The sequence below is a fragment of the Bolinopsis microptera genome, chromosome 5, assembly GCF_026151205.1.
Source record: "Bolinopsis microptera isolate Bmic1 chromosome 5, MBARI_Bmic_1.0, whole genome shotgun sequence".
NCBI classification, from domain to species: Eukaryota; Metazoa; Ctenophora; class Tentaculata; order Lobata; family Bolinopsidae; genus Bolinopsis; species Bolinopsis microptera.
Window position 1 is genome coordinate 1,146,814 of NC_087076.1, and position 16,438 is coordinate 1,163,251.

Consider the following 16,438-nt stretch of genomic DNA (forward strand, 5'->3'; position numbering starts at 1 on the left):
GAATTTGTCATTGGATTTCTAATTCGTCCCGATGACAAATTGCAAAAACATTTGCAACCCGAACCTATAGTTTTATTAAGAATCATAACTATTATCAAGAGTCCAGGTAAATATACTAAACATTTTATTTGATCTCAATACAGTTGGCCCCTGTGAACGGGAGGGTAGGAAGAAAATAGTGACGAATGTGAAGGCTGGAGACAGACTTAAGGTCGGCTGGACCAGCAATAATCACGCCGGGGGATGGGTCAGACTTTCTCTCGTACCTGAAGGTAGGCTATTATCCATCTACACCAGTCCATACACTGCCATGATGTGGACATTTGCATTGAAAAATGATGGGTTTTAAATTCAAAAGTTATAATTTTAAACCCATTAAAAACATATCTTAGTAATAATTATCATTATGCCAAAATCAGGACAACATAAGTGTACGAACACTTTGAGCAGAATGTGCTTAAGGTAGTGTGTTATGGGCACGATGAGAGAAAAGGAAAGACAAGCTATGGTGACTGTGTTCATCCTTGCAATGCAAGGAAGGGTTGCGAATACATGGCCAATAAATATGACGGCAATAGGTTAGTCTGAAATGTGTGTTGATTTGAGATTTAGATCTTTCACCTTATATTTACCTTATATAAGGTTAAGAAAATGGATATAAATTCTAATCAATATGAATAAGTGGGACTACCTGTGTCCTGTTACATATTAAACTATTTAAATGAACAGCAAACATAATACCAAAAACTCAGGTACGATACAACCATCAAGATTCCCTACAATCTGCCGGAGGGTGTGTACGTTCTCCAATACATGAGTGCTATGAGTGCTCACAAGACTTTCTATTACTCCTGTGCTAGAATCAAGGTGACCTTACCATTATCCTTTTAAGAATGACAACTCAAGATTTCATCATATCTAATTATCATTAAATAAATACATATCAATACTTCAACACGACTTTCACTATCCAAAAATCAGATTTCAGGGGGAAAGCCGGCTCTGCCTTGCAAAAGAACCGGTTTGGCTCCAGTAGCATACGGCTGTATGAAAGGTATGGCAGTACCTCTTTCTAAATATGAGAAGGACACGAAGATGGGTAATTTCTGTTTCTCGACATCTGGACTTGGGGACCAGGTCAGATTGCCAGATTATCTAACTTCATTATTATCCTCAATCACAGAATCTCTTGAACATGTTTAAAAATGTGGTTATTGTAAGATAAGAGCTCCCATTTTGTTGCTGTTGTACTGTTATAGTTTTATCTTTGTATACGTCGAGGTCTGAAATAAACCTATAACAGGACGCTGATATAAGGAAAGTGCCAGTAAACGCAGACTGTGATCCTAGAATCACGTGTCAGTTGAGTGTCCAGTATAAGAGATGTATGGAAGCAGACAATAAAATGAAGGACATTACAAACGCATCAGATCCTAAACAAGTCTGTTCTGGGGTAAGTTCCACAAAATATGGTTAGTTTAGTCTGTATTCCAAATCATGTTATTGGAAGTGTGTAGAAAAATCAAAAAATATGATTTAGCGTTTAAACGTTTTGAAGGCTGCAAGTAAAGCTCAACCGACAACCACCAAGAGAACTATTCCCCCGTATGGCAGTGGGATGGCCATTTTGACGAACAGATTGTACAATATAGACATTAGTCGACTATCATATCTGACACCTTCGCAATATTCTATTAATCGAATATTACCAGAATGTAGTCCCCCGTGGCAATCATTCAATATTAGCTAAGTAAGTGACAAATACAGATCAAAGGAGCGAACGGTTTTGAAATACGTAACGACGGTTAAGTTTCCCTCCAGGTTGTGGAGTGGTGTAAATAGTCTCGTTACACAACTCTGCAATCGTTTATTGAGCAAGCGGTAGCACCGTACAGCTTACAAAAACATAATAGCCAATAGTAATGATGCAATAGTAACACAGCAGACTGAATGCAAAATCTTCCTTGAATGGTATAAACTATAAAGTGATGTGTGTTCGTTGGTTACCATGGTAACGATGAAATATAAAAGAACCGTAACTTACCGACCGTTCTATTTTAGCAAATTAGAACCGGTCAATCCTCTTACAGTATGTAAGGCCCCTCCAGACCTCATTTATCATTAGACTGACCTCGCAGGAAGTAAGGCCCCTCCAAACCTCATTTATCATTAGACTGACCCCCCCCCCCCCCCCCCCAGGATGTAAGGCCCCCACCGGAACCCACGTGTAACGATGGCAAAAGGAACAATGGTGAGCAGATGGTGGACTGTGGAGGTCCCAACTGTGACGCCTGCTACGAGGAACCCACCGAGCCAGTGGATGAGAGGATCTACTCGTGAGTATTCTTCCTAGGAGCTCTTCAGCTCTTTACACACTTTTAAGCGAACGAGCTTGGACCTACTTTGATCTTTCATGTGCCCTCAAATTTTCGAACATAGTTTTGCGATTTCATGAAATTGATCGTTCTGATCTGGATCAAAGGGATTCCTCTTTTAATATGCAAATTTGTCTGGATTATAAAATACCAGAATGTAACTTGTCGAACCGTGTGATATTAGAGTATTTTAATTTAGCATTAGTTATAGTTGGTAGCCTACGTTTAAAAGGAAATCACCAGCACTACGAGAGAGTGCTGCAAAATCAACAGAGCAATAAATCAACTCTTTTAGAGCGGCTCTCCAAATATCCAAATAGAGACTAATAGTTTTTTAATCGCTGTAATCTGCCTTGAAATACGAAGGGGATCGATAAATACACGAGACCGGGGAGTCGAACTGATGCATTACAAATTAAAGAGTTTAAAATCTCTCCTTCTGAGCAGTTTAAGTTAGGCGACTTCATTTAACTCATTTAAATCTATTTACGTGGTTAACTTTACGGATCATATATTCTTGTATTCTTTGGCAGAGATCTGAAGTACAAAGAGAAGGTTCTATTAGAGCGAGGGATGATGGAGGTGCGGGCATCTCTAGTTGTTAAGAAGGCTGCAAACGACTGGCGATTTGCCATTTTCCTGGATAAACCAGTAAAATGGACTCATTTTTGGAACTGCAAGCTCATCAGTGTCAACAAGTATAACACAGTAAGTTTCTTTCAGATCGTTAGATTTCACGCAAAAGGATTGGATAGATGGAAATATCAATTTGAGAGCGTCTGTAACGATAAAGAAGAAAGCTAATGATTGGCGCTACACCATGTTCTTCACTAAACCGGTCGATATAAGATCTCATTGGGGCTGTAAGGTTATCAGTGTCAATGAGTTCCAAACTGTAAGTTATAAATGTTCCTCACGTTCATCAGCCATAATTGTCGCCCTATAGCTACCATTCAATTGAGATTATATAGTCCAGACAGTAGCCTCATTTGCAAAAATTGTTTTATCAAATTGAGATAACTTGATGAATAATATTGTAATTGTCAAATAAATCTGAAGGTCACTAATCTAAATCCCAAACTGACACAAACTATGTCCCAATCGTTTCCGATAAAAAGCTTGACACACATCCTCAGTTATTTCATATAAAATATTTGTGATAACTGATAACCTTAACAATTTCTGCAGATCTGGACATTTGGTCCCATGCCATGGACCAAGAAAGTTAAACCAGGACAGAAAATAAACCTTGGATTTAACGGCAGGTTCGAATCTGACGGAGAGGCTCCACAAACCGTGACCAAATCTTTCGTCGGTAAGCTTTATAAAACACCACTAACATTCTTTACCTTAAACGAAATTCATATCATGTTGTGAAATTCTCGATAATGTTAAAACTTGAGAGGATTGCCACAAACCTGCAAACCGGTTATTTGTTGTAAAATATTAGCGGGTGTAACGTGAGTTGTTGCAGTTAACCCGGGTACCATTTTAACATAGAAACCATTCCACATTAATTCTGAAGAAGGCGGTTTAATCATAATTCGTAACTAATATTTAATTCGCTCAATTTCAGAATACAAGCCCGATGAATTGGAGTAACATAAAGGCGTTGAAGAACTGTACATTTTATGTTTTTCTTCGTTAATGACGTCGGTATCGCCATCATATCAGTTAATTTGCAGTTTTTTAAAAATTTCGTGCGAAATGAATATCATTGGTTGTAATGAAGTATAATACTATGTATAATGCCACCTGAAAATTCTATCCATTCAAATGACTTCATCTCCTATTATATGCTACATAAACACAAACTATTGGAGATATTGTCGATGAAGAATTAATATTGGAATTAAAATCACGCTCATCATTAATAATTGCAATCATAATCACTAGAATTATGAGCAAATTTACAAAAAATTGAATAGATTCTATATATGCCCATCTATGCGGAAATGATCATAGAGAATTCGTCTACGTTCATCTGTCCGTTGAATTGACCTAATGCAATTCAATGTCAGACAACTTTACAGAGCAATGAGGGCAATTATACTGTAGATTTAGTACGATAATTCACACAGATATAATTGCTCATTTCTACTTTTCGATTTCTCAATTCTCTTCGTTGATCGTACTGTTATGTAAAGTTATCCAAGTCTGATGGTCCAAGACTGATGGTCCGAATGAATAAGACAGATGGCTGTTTTAGCCTTGTTCTCTTGATGGCCTTTGGAGCTATCTCTGCCGTGGATAAAGGTATGCTTTGAAAAGATACTGTTATAAAACATGTAGTGTGTACAGTACAGTATGTAGGTACCTAGTTTATACAGTATTGTACCTAGTTTATGTAATATGTACTCCGAGTTAACCACATTAACAAGGTACTGCTCAGCAATCGAAAGACTAAAAAATACTCAATATCAACTGTAAAATAAATACTGAAATGAAAGTTACACAAAATTAATGGAACTGTTCTATCTATTGTTCCCGGAGTTGAGATTTAAAAGCATTTCCTGTGTACAATGTTAGGTCCAGATTCGTCATACTCCTGCTTGGAGATCCACATCTGCTGGAAAGTGGATAGGGAAGCCAGGATTGAGCCACCAATCCAGACGGAATACTTCCTCTCGGGAGGAGCGATCACTTTAACCTTCATGGTGGGAGGAGCTAGGGCAGTGATCTCCTTTTGCATCCTGTCAGCAATACCCGGGAACATAGTGGTACCACCGGACAGAACTATGTTAGAGTAGAGATCCTTCCGGATGTCAACGTCGCACTTCATGATCGAATTGTAGGTCGTCTCGTGAACTCCTACATTTTCCATGCCGATAAATGAAGGCTTGAAAAGGGTCTCTGGGCATCTAAATCGCTCGTTTCCTATCGTGATTACTTGACCATCAGGTAGCTCGTAAGACTTTTCCAAGAAGCTTGCCTGAGCAGCTGCCTGCATTTCTTGGTCGTAATCCAACGCGACGTACGACAGTTTTTCCTGATAAAATAACGTAATTCATACCCTAGTTAAATGTTATATATGACTCACTTTTATTATAATGCTCAGAAATGGAAGGAGCTTCTTTGAATCTTTACTCTTTAGTGTGGAAAATCTGACAGATTGTCACAAATAGTTTTAACTTTTGATGGCAATTGTTGAAAGAATATTTATCGATCAGGAAACACGAACTGACCTTGATGTCCCTGACGATTTCTCTCTCAGCAGTTGTAGTGAAACTATAGCCCCTCTCAGTCAGTATCTTCATGAAGTAGTCCGTCAGGTCCCTCCCCGCTAAATCTAGTCTCATGACAGCATGAGGAAGGGCGTAACCCTCGTATATTGGAACAGTGTGGGATACCCCGTCCCCAGAATCTAGAACAATGCCAGTCGTCCTACCAGAAGCGTAGAGGGACAGAACAGCCTGGATAGCTACGTACATTGCGGGACAATTAAACGTTTCGAACATTATCTGGGTCATCTTTTCTCTGTTGATCTTCGGATTTAAAGGAGCCTCAGTCAGGAGGACGGGGTGTTCCTCGGGGGCAACACGGAGCTCGTTGTAGAAAGTATGGTGCCAGATCTTCTCCATATCATCCCAGTTGGCAACTATCCCGTGTTCTATAGGATACTTCAAGGTTAGAATACCTCTCTTGCTCTGAGCTTCATCTCCAACGTAAGAGTCCTTCTGTCCCATCCCTACCATTACACCTTGATGTCGAGGACGTCCAACGATCGAAGGAAAAACGGCTCTGGGAGCATCGTCTCCAGCGAACCCTGCTTTCACGACCCCTGTTAAAATTAAAATTTTAAACTAATTACAACACTACAAATCTATTACATTTATTGAGAATTATGTAATGTAACGTGATGGAAATATTTAAAACGGGCATATCCTGTCCAAACCCAGGATGCACTAAATGAAGAATTCGTTGTAAGGTTGTTTGAAAAGCATTAATAGGTAAATTAAGACATGCATTATAGCTCTGAAAGCAGAGCAAATAACCACTAACCAGTTGATAAGAATATCAATGGGGTACATTTTAATTTGCAATTGCTTACCTGAACCATTATCGACAACCAGAGCAGCAACGTCGTCCTCCTCCATTTCAGTATCAGAGTCTGATCCTCACAGTTTAGCAGTAGGTTACTCAGAATGAGAACAAAATAAGTTTAGCTCACACGGCATCTAGGTGTGTTTTAAACCGACCCACGAACGAAGTCACGTGATATTGACACGTCACTATAGAACACTTGCAATCCTCGGGAAAAACTCTTTAATGACCATATTTGGTGATAATAAGACCATCCAGGATGTTTGGGTTACTCTAGCGCCAAAGGGAAGCGGTGAAGATAAACAACAACAAAGTTTATGATGCATGTTCACCGATAAATATGTTGGTTAATTGTTGAGAGCTATAATATTGATGGTGCGAGAGACAAGTTTTTGTGGTTAATATGCAAGTGTCATAATACATTGGTTAAATTCATCTGGTGGGTCAGCATAGTCTATTCTCGTTCAGACTTCAGTTAACTGAATCAAGGCAGTAAGGTAGTACGTTTTCATGAAAAGTCGGGGTGAGATGTGCCGAGAGCAGGAATTGAACCCACAACCTCCCGAAAACATTGGTTAAATAATTGATTATTCATTTTGTTTCCAAAATCAGTAATTCTGACGAGAAGAGATTAATTCTAGTGGTCAGAAATATTTTGCGTTCGAATGAAAGAAATAAAAATCACTCGCAAGAAGATATACCACATGTGAAAAAATAACGTAATAAAAATTGTTAACATTTTCACTTTTTGATACGCACTAAATTAGCATGATACTTTTTTTTAAATAGCAATAAATTGCGATATCATTTAATATTAACAACCACCTAACTATCTTATCGTATTCTATAATAAATGAATATTTGTTAGAATTCAGCTCAAAATCTAACATCCTAAATCAGCTCAATGTCTTATTGTACTCCTCTTCATTTTTAAGACGTTCGATTTTTAAAACGTGTTAATTTCATCGTTAAAAATATTTTCAGAAGTACAAATTAAAATGAAAAAGTATTAATAAAATAAGAACCCAGCTCAAAGCAATATATTTTTTGTTACTTTAAATACTTACAAAAAATCCAAAAACAGCTAAAAATTGCAAGAAAATTAAAAAAATTTAATCAGCTAAATGCCTTTAATCGTATTCAGCTTAGATTTTTAGAAGTATTAACATATAATAAAAATAGAACTCAGCTCAATACAAAAAAACCCTCTAAAACAGCTAAAAATTGCAAGAAAATTGAAAATTATCGATCAGCTTAATGCCTTCAATCGTATTCAGCTTCATTGTTAAATCCGTTTAATTTTATTATTTTTAGATTTTTAGAAGTATGTATTAATAAAATAGAACTCAGCTCAAAGCAATATAATGCTGATACTTTAACATACTTACAAAAACAGCTAAAAAATTGCCGTTTAGACTTATTATTTTTAGATTTTTAGAAGAACGTATATAATAAAGAAGAAGAACTCAGCTCAAAACTATTGTCTTCTCAGTTTTCTGATATCTTAATGGACTCTGATAGTCAAGGTCTTTCTGATAGAAAACAGTACATATGACAAACCCTAAATTATTCTGTGGCAGTCTCAAAGTGGGTTCTCTCTGCATTCTTCTACTCTGTCTTTTCTTCTTTTCCTGTATTTGACACAACTTCTCCGGTTTCTGCAACTGTCCCTTGCCATATTCTATCCCATCCAGCCCGTAGATAGCATGCCACAAACTTGAATACCTTCACCACATAATCTACGATTGTGTTCTCGTAAAGCAGTGGATTAATTACCGAGTTGATGGGAAGAATTGCGATGGTGAAAAGAGGGTAGAGCTCCGTGGCATCGTAGGTCCCTCCGAAGTGGAGCCAGCCCGCGACGGTAAACGGCAGCAGGCAGAGGAAATTAGTCACCACTATGGCGGTAATTTTCCTCTGGAGATTTCTGTTTCGTATCTTGGCACCTTTGTCGTCGTTGCTGGCCACGTTCTTGGCAGACTCGGCGGTCCGGGAGTAGATAAGGACGTAGCAGATGGCGATCACCACGCCACATGCTAAATTCACAACGGAAACTCCGAGACTGAACCACTTCTGGGAATCCTCTCTGGTCACCAGGTACTTGAACACACACACACCGTCATTGCCATAGAAATGGATGGTCTTCCCGGTAACACCTGCATAGGAGTTTATTGAATCGCGTGAGAACAGCCACTAAAAGTAGATATTATTATGGAAGAAGGGATCATAAAAAGTTATATATATTGTTAGTCAGCCACAACTGTCAGTAAAACAACGCCTTGACTTCAAATTTCGGTAAAATATACTACCTTTACAGTCATCCTCAATAAATGTAATAGATTTGTAGTGTTGTAATTAGTTTAAAACTAAACTAATACATTGATTTACTCAATTTGAAACTTACCACCATAATCGTTCGAGAACATCTCTCCCACTAACATTCTGATGTTCTTCCAGGATAGCTCCCTAAAGTGGAGTCGACCAAAATGTGCTTTAAGGATGTTAAAGTGGGTGACCTTATCAACTGAGGCAGTAAAGATTGGATGGTCATGGTAATAGAGGCCATTCACAAAAAAATCTTCGAAGGCCGGGACAAGGGGAATAACTGCACATGGGATTGCCATTGCAAAAACAGTTGCTACGGTTGCAAACACTTTCAGCCTTTCATATCGTCCATCGTCCAGTCTCTTCTGGATCATTTGTCCAAAAGTAGACACTCTAAGAATACTAAGAGCGCACATAGAGAAAAGAGAGAGTTGGTATGCCATGTTGTTTACCACGCCAAGGGCAGCGCAGCTCTTGCTGGAAAGCCACAAGTATTTGTTTCTGCAATAGGTGTCCTTGTAATACAAGTCAGTGGACGCCAAGACCAGCAGATAGCACCCAACCACCGTGTCACTTAGACCAATTGTCGCAATCAGCGCATGGTTCTTTGCCACATTGCTCAGGTCAGTTTGCAACAAATTTCTGAACGACGTCGCCATGACGACGCAGTTGAAAGCGACTGCAGATGCCCCCAAAGACCACGCTGACATTCTCAGTGCGTAACTTCCAATGATGCGTTTACCTTTAGAACAATCAGAGTTACATTCGTCTTCAAAGTCCCGGCAATCCTCGAAGCCGTCACATTTAGAAGTTAATGGAATGTGCTCCTTGTGGGCGGGACAGTAGAAGCTGTTTCCGCAGTTTGTTTCATCACTCTCGTCACCGCAGTCGTTCACTAAGTTGCACACCTTATCATACGGGACACATTGATTATTGTCGCAGGGAAACAAATCGTCTCCATATCTGTTTCCCGACATCTTGACCATGAGTGAGAGTTTGGAGTTTTTGGACATCGCATAAGACTTTTTTTGTACGTTAACGCAACTGTCTCGTTCGATGGGTTTAAGCACACATTCGGTGTTGATACAGCGATCGGAGCAGCTCAGATAAACCAAAGCCTCTCCGAAGGTATGGGTGCAATCTACCGGTGCTATGGGCAAGTCAAGGTATGTTATTGAAGCAAGGACAGACCTACTAGGACAATCTTGGTAAAATGGAAGCCTCTTTTGACAGGAACTGACATCCATTTGAAGGTACTCAAGACCTTTAATGCAATGAAGGAGCACCTTGTGAGATGTTTCATACTTTAAAACATTGTTCATGGTTGTAGCCTGGTTCCTAGACTCCATGCACACATCATTCTCCCTCCCACATGTGTTTATTCTATCACACATCTCAAAAAACTGGATGAACTTCACTTGGCCCACCTGACCACACAAATAAACTTCCTCACATATCGTGCCTATCTCACCATATCTTATGAGATCTTCTTCAAGCCCACACTTGTCCCACGAGTTCACATTTTCATCTTTGCCGTCCACGCAATCTACAGTTCTGTCAACAACCCATTTAGCCGGTATTTTCAACAGTTTACTACTCTTGTATGGAAATCTCCTGACACAGGTGCTGTCGAAAAGTTTTCGGCAAACGGTTGCCTTCTCGTCACCGCCCCCCGGACAGTCTTCAAAACTGTTGCACAGTTCAGTTTTGTGGATGATGCAACCTCCTTCCGCACTAAAACAGGCGTCATCATAGCCGTCGTCACACTGTTTGTAACCCTTACAGATCGCTAGCTTGGACACAAATGCTTCTTCGCCTTCTATAGGACAGGAGAGACCTATCCTACTTTCATCGTAACAGTTTATCTGTTCTCGCCCGTCTGTACAGATCTTAGCTGGATTTTCAGGAGTAGCTGGTACGGCGCATATCTGGCTGGGGTAAAGGTTACGAGTAACGTCTCCGTTCATACACTGACGTGTGACCTCTTTTGGGTCGCATCGCTCATCTTCCCCCTCATAACAGTCCTCCGTCCCATCACAGAGGCTATTAGCGTAGAGATACTCTTTGAGAACCTTACTTCCTCTATTGTTCATAACCTTGCATTTCAGTCCGTAGATAACGCCGTTACAATCCCCTTCATCGTCACACAGGGGACAGTCACACTTAAGATCACACACTTTAGATGTATGGATTTTTTCCTGAACAGTTCGTGGTCCTATTGTCTGAAAGCTACAAGAGTAAATGTCATTAGAACCAGTTGAGTCGATCAGAAGGCGCTCCTCAGCTCCAATAAACTCTGTCGTATCTGTGTCGCAGAAAGCCTCGTCAAGAATTGTATTTTGGCAGTCGTAACGACGGTTGCAGTCTATATATTGTAGCACCTGTGAGCCAAATTGGGGGATAGTCATTCCTAATTTCACTGCACCATCACAAATAAAAGTTCCGCATAGCAGGTCATTCCCCCGGTGTGTGGTGAATCCTTCACATCCATCTATTCCACAGGCCTGAAAATATGTTGGCTCATTTTCGCAAATTCTATCTACAGCAATTTGCTCACAAAAGTTTCTATTCCCAGATGAGACGATGCCGTAGTACTCATCCGAAAGCATGCATTTGTACCAGGTTATGTCGTCAAAGATGCAGAATGTCTTCCAATACTGCAAGTCTAACGTCCCAGATCCGATACCTGCAGTCTGACAATCCTTGAACTCTCGAACCTCAGGTCTAAAGCTTGTGATAGGGGATTTAATTGAAGCATCTATAGGAGAGACAAATTTTATCCAAACGATGTTCTTTTCAAGCCAAGTATTAGTCATATCGCAATCGCCAGAGAAATTATCTCGATCACTCAAATAAATAGAATAGATTTCCTTTCCATCTTTGGAAACTTTAAGGTTCGGATCGGACGGATTGTAATCCATCTCAATTTTCCACTCAATGGCTTTACTCCATGACATAGAATCGATAGGGCGATCTATAGGTTTACAGGATTTCAAGGACATATGTATTGTGGGGAGTGGGAGATCAAATACTATTTCAATAAATGAAACATATTTTAAAATAGCAGAACCCTGAAGGGGAGTGAAGAACTCGATGCGGCCAGTCAGGTAAGATCCAAACTTGGCATTTGTTTTGAATATCAAGGTATTGTTATTGAAATCAAACGGAATCAACACATCGTGTGGAGCCTCTTTGAAATCTGAAAAATTCAAAAAATTACTTAATATTTGAGACTTTAAACAAGCGACTAAGATTTGCCCAACTTTGCATAATCTGTTGTAAAATTAGATGAAATTCCTACATTTTAAGAACTAACTTTTTGAAAGAATTCCTTCTAAAGTAGCCAAGCTAGTGATGAGAATAAATAATATCATCAGCATGTTTTGCCAGGTGAGTCAGGAGCTGTGAGCTGCAACTTAAACTACAATCAATATATGTCTGGCATTCTTTACGAATAAGTGTCACTGGAACATTTGCCGTCAGCTTTTCTTGAAAGTGAGCCGTATGGCCAAAGATCAAGAATGAATTGAAATGTTGGTGTGGGTAGAAAAGTTGTATATTTATTGGTATCACGTGATAATCAATATAATCACGTGATAATCTTTAAGTCATCTGCCCTTGAACCTAATATTAGCACAAATTATTCGGTGACAATGAAACGAGCAAGCGACGCGGGCACGTTTTATTGTAACACCGTTATTATTCCAAGTTGGGGAGAAAAATCAGCGATCAGCGTGCAACCCTCTAGGCACAGGACTTTATTTTGTCAATCATGCTTCTTTTGGACTACAGCAAGGCCTTCGACATGGTTGACAGCAGTATTCTTCTGAGAAAACTTGAGCACTATGGAGTTCGGGGATTGGCTTTATCTTGGTTTCACTCATATCTTACCGATAGAGAGCAATACGTGAGCGTCAACAACTGCAAGTCCTCTCACCTCAAACTTAACTACGGAGTACCACAGGGCTCCATTCTCGGACCAATTCTGTTCATAATTTACATCAACGACCTTCCTCAGATTAGTAATTTAGCTAAACATATTTATTTCGCTGACGACGCAAACCTAATAATAAGTACAGATACATTTGAACAACTTAATGCAACGGTGAATGAGATTCTGACTTTGATAATTGATTGGGCTACTAATAACGGGCTTAAATTAAATGCTAGCAAAACTAAATATATGATCTTTACAAATAAGAAAACTGAGGATATAGAAATTTACATGGGAGGTGAACGATTAAAGCAAAGTGATCACGAAAGGTTTCTTGGCGTGATCATTGATACCAAGCTAAATTGGGCCCACCACATTAGACATTTAGCCACTAAAGTATCTAGAAATGCGGGCATACTCTACAAACTCAAAGGCTCTGTACCTAACAAAGCACTCAAGTTGATATACAACAGCTTTGTTCAGTCTCACTTGTACTACTGCTGCACAGTTTGGGGAACAAGATCGCTAAACTCTGTTAAAAGAGTCTTCTCGGCCCAGAAAAAGGGCATTCGCGCTGCAGATAACCAATACCACCGCTATTTTTATGACAAAGATCTGAACAGTACACCTTCACACACAAAGGAAATTTTCAATAAACTAGAAGTATTAGCTTTACCGAACGTGATAGCTAAATGTATATTATGCTTAAATGCACAAAGTTTATTCTAACACTGCACCACCAAATATTATAAGAATGTTCACTGTTTCAAACTTAAACGCACCTAGAAGAGAACCTGAGTTCTTTGCAGTACCATTTAACCGTTTATGTAATTCAGACAAGAGCATTTCTTACATTGGGCCTAAGTTATATAACAAAACAGTCAACATTATTAACAAGGACATAAAATATGTCACGACTTGCCTACAAGACAAATTCCTAAATTCATTCAAGTCTACAGTCAGCAAGCATGTGCTTACAGCACAAGCACTTAACCCGGATGACAAGGACTGGAACAACTCAAATTTCGTACTTTTAGAAATTTAAATAATTTGGTACAACATACGTTGACAATAACGAGCAACAAAACTTTAACCTCATAACGAAATATGACTATCTTCGAGCATTTTCTACAATGCTATCGCTACCGCACAATTTCACTGTCATTTACAAGACAAAAATATCACCGCGCATTCTTCAGACCCTGTGTCGCTGTTCTAAATTTATGTCAAGAGATAAGAGTTATTTAGAAATTCTTAATAGTAGTACTATTCAAATTTGCTAATAGCGTAATCATATTTTATACATTATTCATATTTTATACATTGTGTGTATATATTTATATTTGATTGTAATTAAAGATTTTAAGGCGTTAGTGCCGAGTAATGCCTCTGGGTAGTGCTCCTCAATCAATCAATCAATCAATCAATCAATCATATTCAGTAAATCGATATTGATAATATAAATAGGTACAAGAAAATAACCACGTAATTCCTGTATATTCTACTGATTTATATTTTACAGAATGCTGTTCAGATTATAGATTGAAAAAATCTGGAATGGCTGAAGTAGATATACCCATTACCCCTCTGAAACCCCTCTGTTTCACATCAGGAAATATTAGAAATGAGTTTCTATTGGTACACAAGCCACTAGATTGGGAAAAGGCTAAAATGTTCTGTGAAACTCGAGGTGGGGAGCTGCCCTGTGTCAGACATACTGATCAAATCAAGGTAACAACCTTGTTAGCATGTCCTCCCATATAATAGACAAAAATGTTGATGGGGGACGCAACGACCATTAATGACCATTGGAATGTTATCGGTCCCGTACAGAAACTATTTTGATCAATTATTATTATTATCATAGAATATTAGAATATCACTACATCTCTGGTCTAGACTGGTAATTATTGACTGGTGACACAATGTTTTGATAACTTTGACAGTATGACAATATTTCAGAACGTATTCCGATATTTCCTTAATTTTGCGATAGTACGTCAAAATCTTAACAGCTCTTACACATTACAGGAGGCACTAATAATGATGAAAAGGACAAATGTGAGTCAAGTGTACATCAAAGGTTTGGAAGTAGTGGGCTTTGGGGGAAAATCAGGTAACAATGAACAAGATTAGAAAGATATATAAGTATATTATGGGGGAACAATGTCACATGTTTGACCTGAACTGAATCCCATAAGATTGTTGCAATGCTGTGTGACACAGGAGAATGGAGTATGATTAACCAGGTATCATTCAGGATCGTGCGGTTTGAGCGAAGCTTCTCTGCTCAAGAGATGGGGTTTCTCGCCAGTATCTGATAAAACCTTGAAGTTCCCTTTTCTATGTACACTTCCATTTAACAAACCACTTCCAAAATTCTTATCAGGTTAGAACATATTATTATCATTATCGAACTTTCTGGAATTGCAGTAAACTGTCCTAATCTGACAACTTATTATTAAATTTAAAAAGTTGAGAAAAACTAAAATTCATGCCCAAATGTAACAACTACAGGTAAACTGTACCTCTCTGACTCGACAGAAGCCAGTGTGAGTGACTGTACTACTTTATGTCCACGATGTGATTACGACACAGAACGGGCTGCCGCACTACTTAACGGACAACACGATGTTGCTTGGATCGCTGTCACTCAAACATGTGGGACAACCGAATCTGGATCTTTATTTCATTTCAATAGTTATTAGTGTGCACTTTGAAATGCACCATTTGTAATAAAATTTCAACCTTCACTCGTTCAGTTAGGAACGGGAGTTACAAGTGCCGCAACGGAGAAATAATCAGCTACCTACCAAATAAATTTATACCAGTTGATCTGGATCTTAAGAAATCTCTTCTGGGAGTGGTGGTGACAGGGAGAGGAGATTGGGGCTATCGGACAACCTTACAGGAAAATAAAGTAGTGTGCGAAGAAAGTGGGGGTCAGTGCTGTTATGTTGCTTTCTTAAATCGGTTAAATATTAAGGATTCAGTGATCCGGAACAACCTATGTGTGCTTTCTAAATTAAAACAATGTCCACAGAGTTGAGAATATCTCTGACACCGTCTCAAAACATACTTTACGGATCGAAGATAAAGATAAAGTGTACGGGACACGGAGACCACATTTCTCTCAAGCTGGTCAGACTGTCAGATAACTGTCAGCTTGCTGTGGGAATTGGAAACATATCAGCCGAGGTGAGAAGGTTATTTGCAGTGAACTTAACTATCGAACAGTCAGGCAATCTGCCTTTACAGTTTTCACCAATACAAAATTGCTTACAATACATTGTAATCTGTATGTACTCTATAAAAAAAGAAACTCGTCTTAATTATGTACATTGTACATGGGAGATGCTCTTTGCTGTGGAATTAGACGCATATTTTTAACTTGAATCAGATAGGAGGTGAACAAGGAAGTTTGGGAGAATACGAATGTCTGATAAAAAGTTTGTTACACCCTAATACACCACTGCTCAGCACCACAACTACCCTTTCGGCCACGCCTCACTTTTACTCCCCAAACATTACCTACGTGGTCGGCCAGGATGGGAACATGTTCCATAACTGTTCCTATTTCGGGTATCTTAGAGGAACTTTAACTGCAGCGACAGGTTGGAATTTATTAAAATGGTTATTAAAAATAACTTTTCAATGGTTAAACTTTATAACATTTAAAATGTTAAAAATCAAGATGCACAAACTTGTCTTGTTCAGGTGAGGGTTTGGAAATGTTCCATTTGAAGGAAGGTTGTAAAAG

General features: G+C 38.8%; 2 protein-coding genes across 3 annotated transcripts; one reads left to right on the forward strand and one right to left on the reverse strand.

Moving 5' to 3' along the window:
- Window positions 1-423: 423 nt before the first annotated feature.
- Window positions 424-4,155, forward strand: LOC134815293 (uncharacterized). Of its 2 annotated transcripts, none has more exons than XM_063823806.1 (8): window positions 424-578; window positions 753-867; window positions 982-1,137; window positions 1,304-1,453; window positions 2,200-2,336; window positions 2,909-3,083; window positions 3,564-3,690; window positions 3,952-4,155. In XM_063823806.1, the coding sequence occupies exons 1-8, from the start codon at window positions 553-555 to the stop codon at window positions 3,975-3,977; spliced, it is 912 nt and encodes a 303-aa protein (XP_063679876.1). In that variant the 5' UTR covers window positions 424-552; the 3' UTR covers window positions 3,978-4,155. The 2 variants fall into 2 exon arrangements, with proteins under 2 accessions (XP_063679876.1, XP_063679877.1); XM_063823807.1 differs by lacking the exon at window positions 2,909-3,083 and adding an exon at window positions 3,099-3,270.
- A 642-nt stretch (window positions 4,156-4,797) lies between these two features.
- On the reverse strand, window positions 4,798-6,548 carry LOC134814841 (actin, non-muscle 6.2-like). The gene is made up of 3 exons (XM_063823136.1): window positions 6,427-6,548; window positions 5,561-6,156; window positions 4,798-5,364 (listed from the first exon to the last, which is right to left on the reverse strand). Exons 1-3 carry the CDS (start codon window positions 6,470-6,472, stop codon window positions 4,876-4,878), a joined length of 1,131 nt encoding a protein of 376 aa, XP_063679206.1. The 5' UTR covers window positions 6,473-6,548; the 3' UTR covers window positions 4,798-4,875.
- Window positions 6,549-16,438: the final 9,890 nt, after the last annotated feature.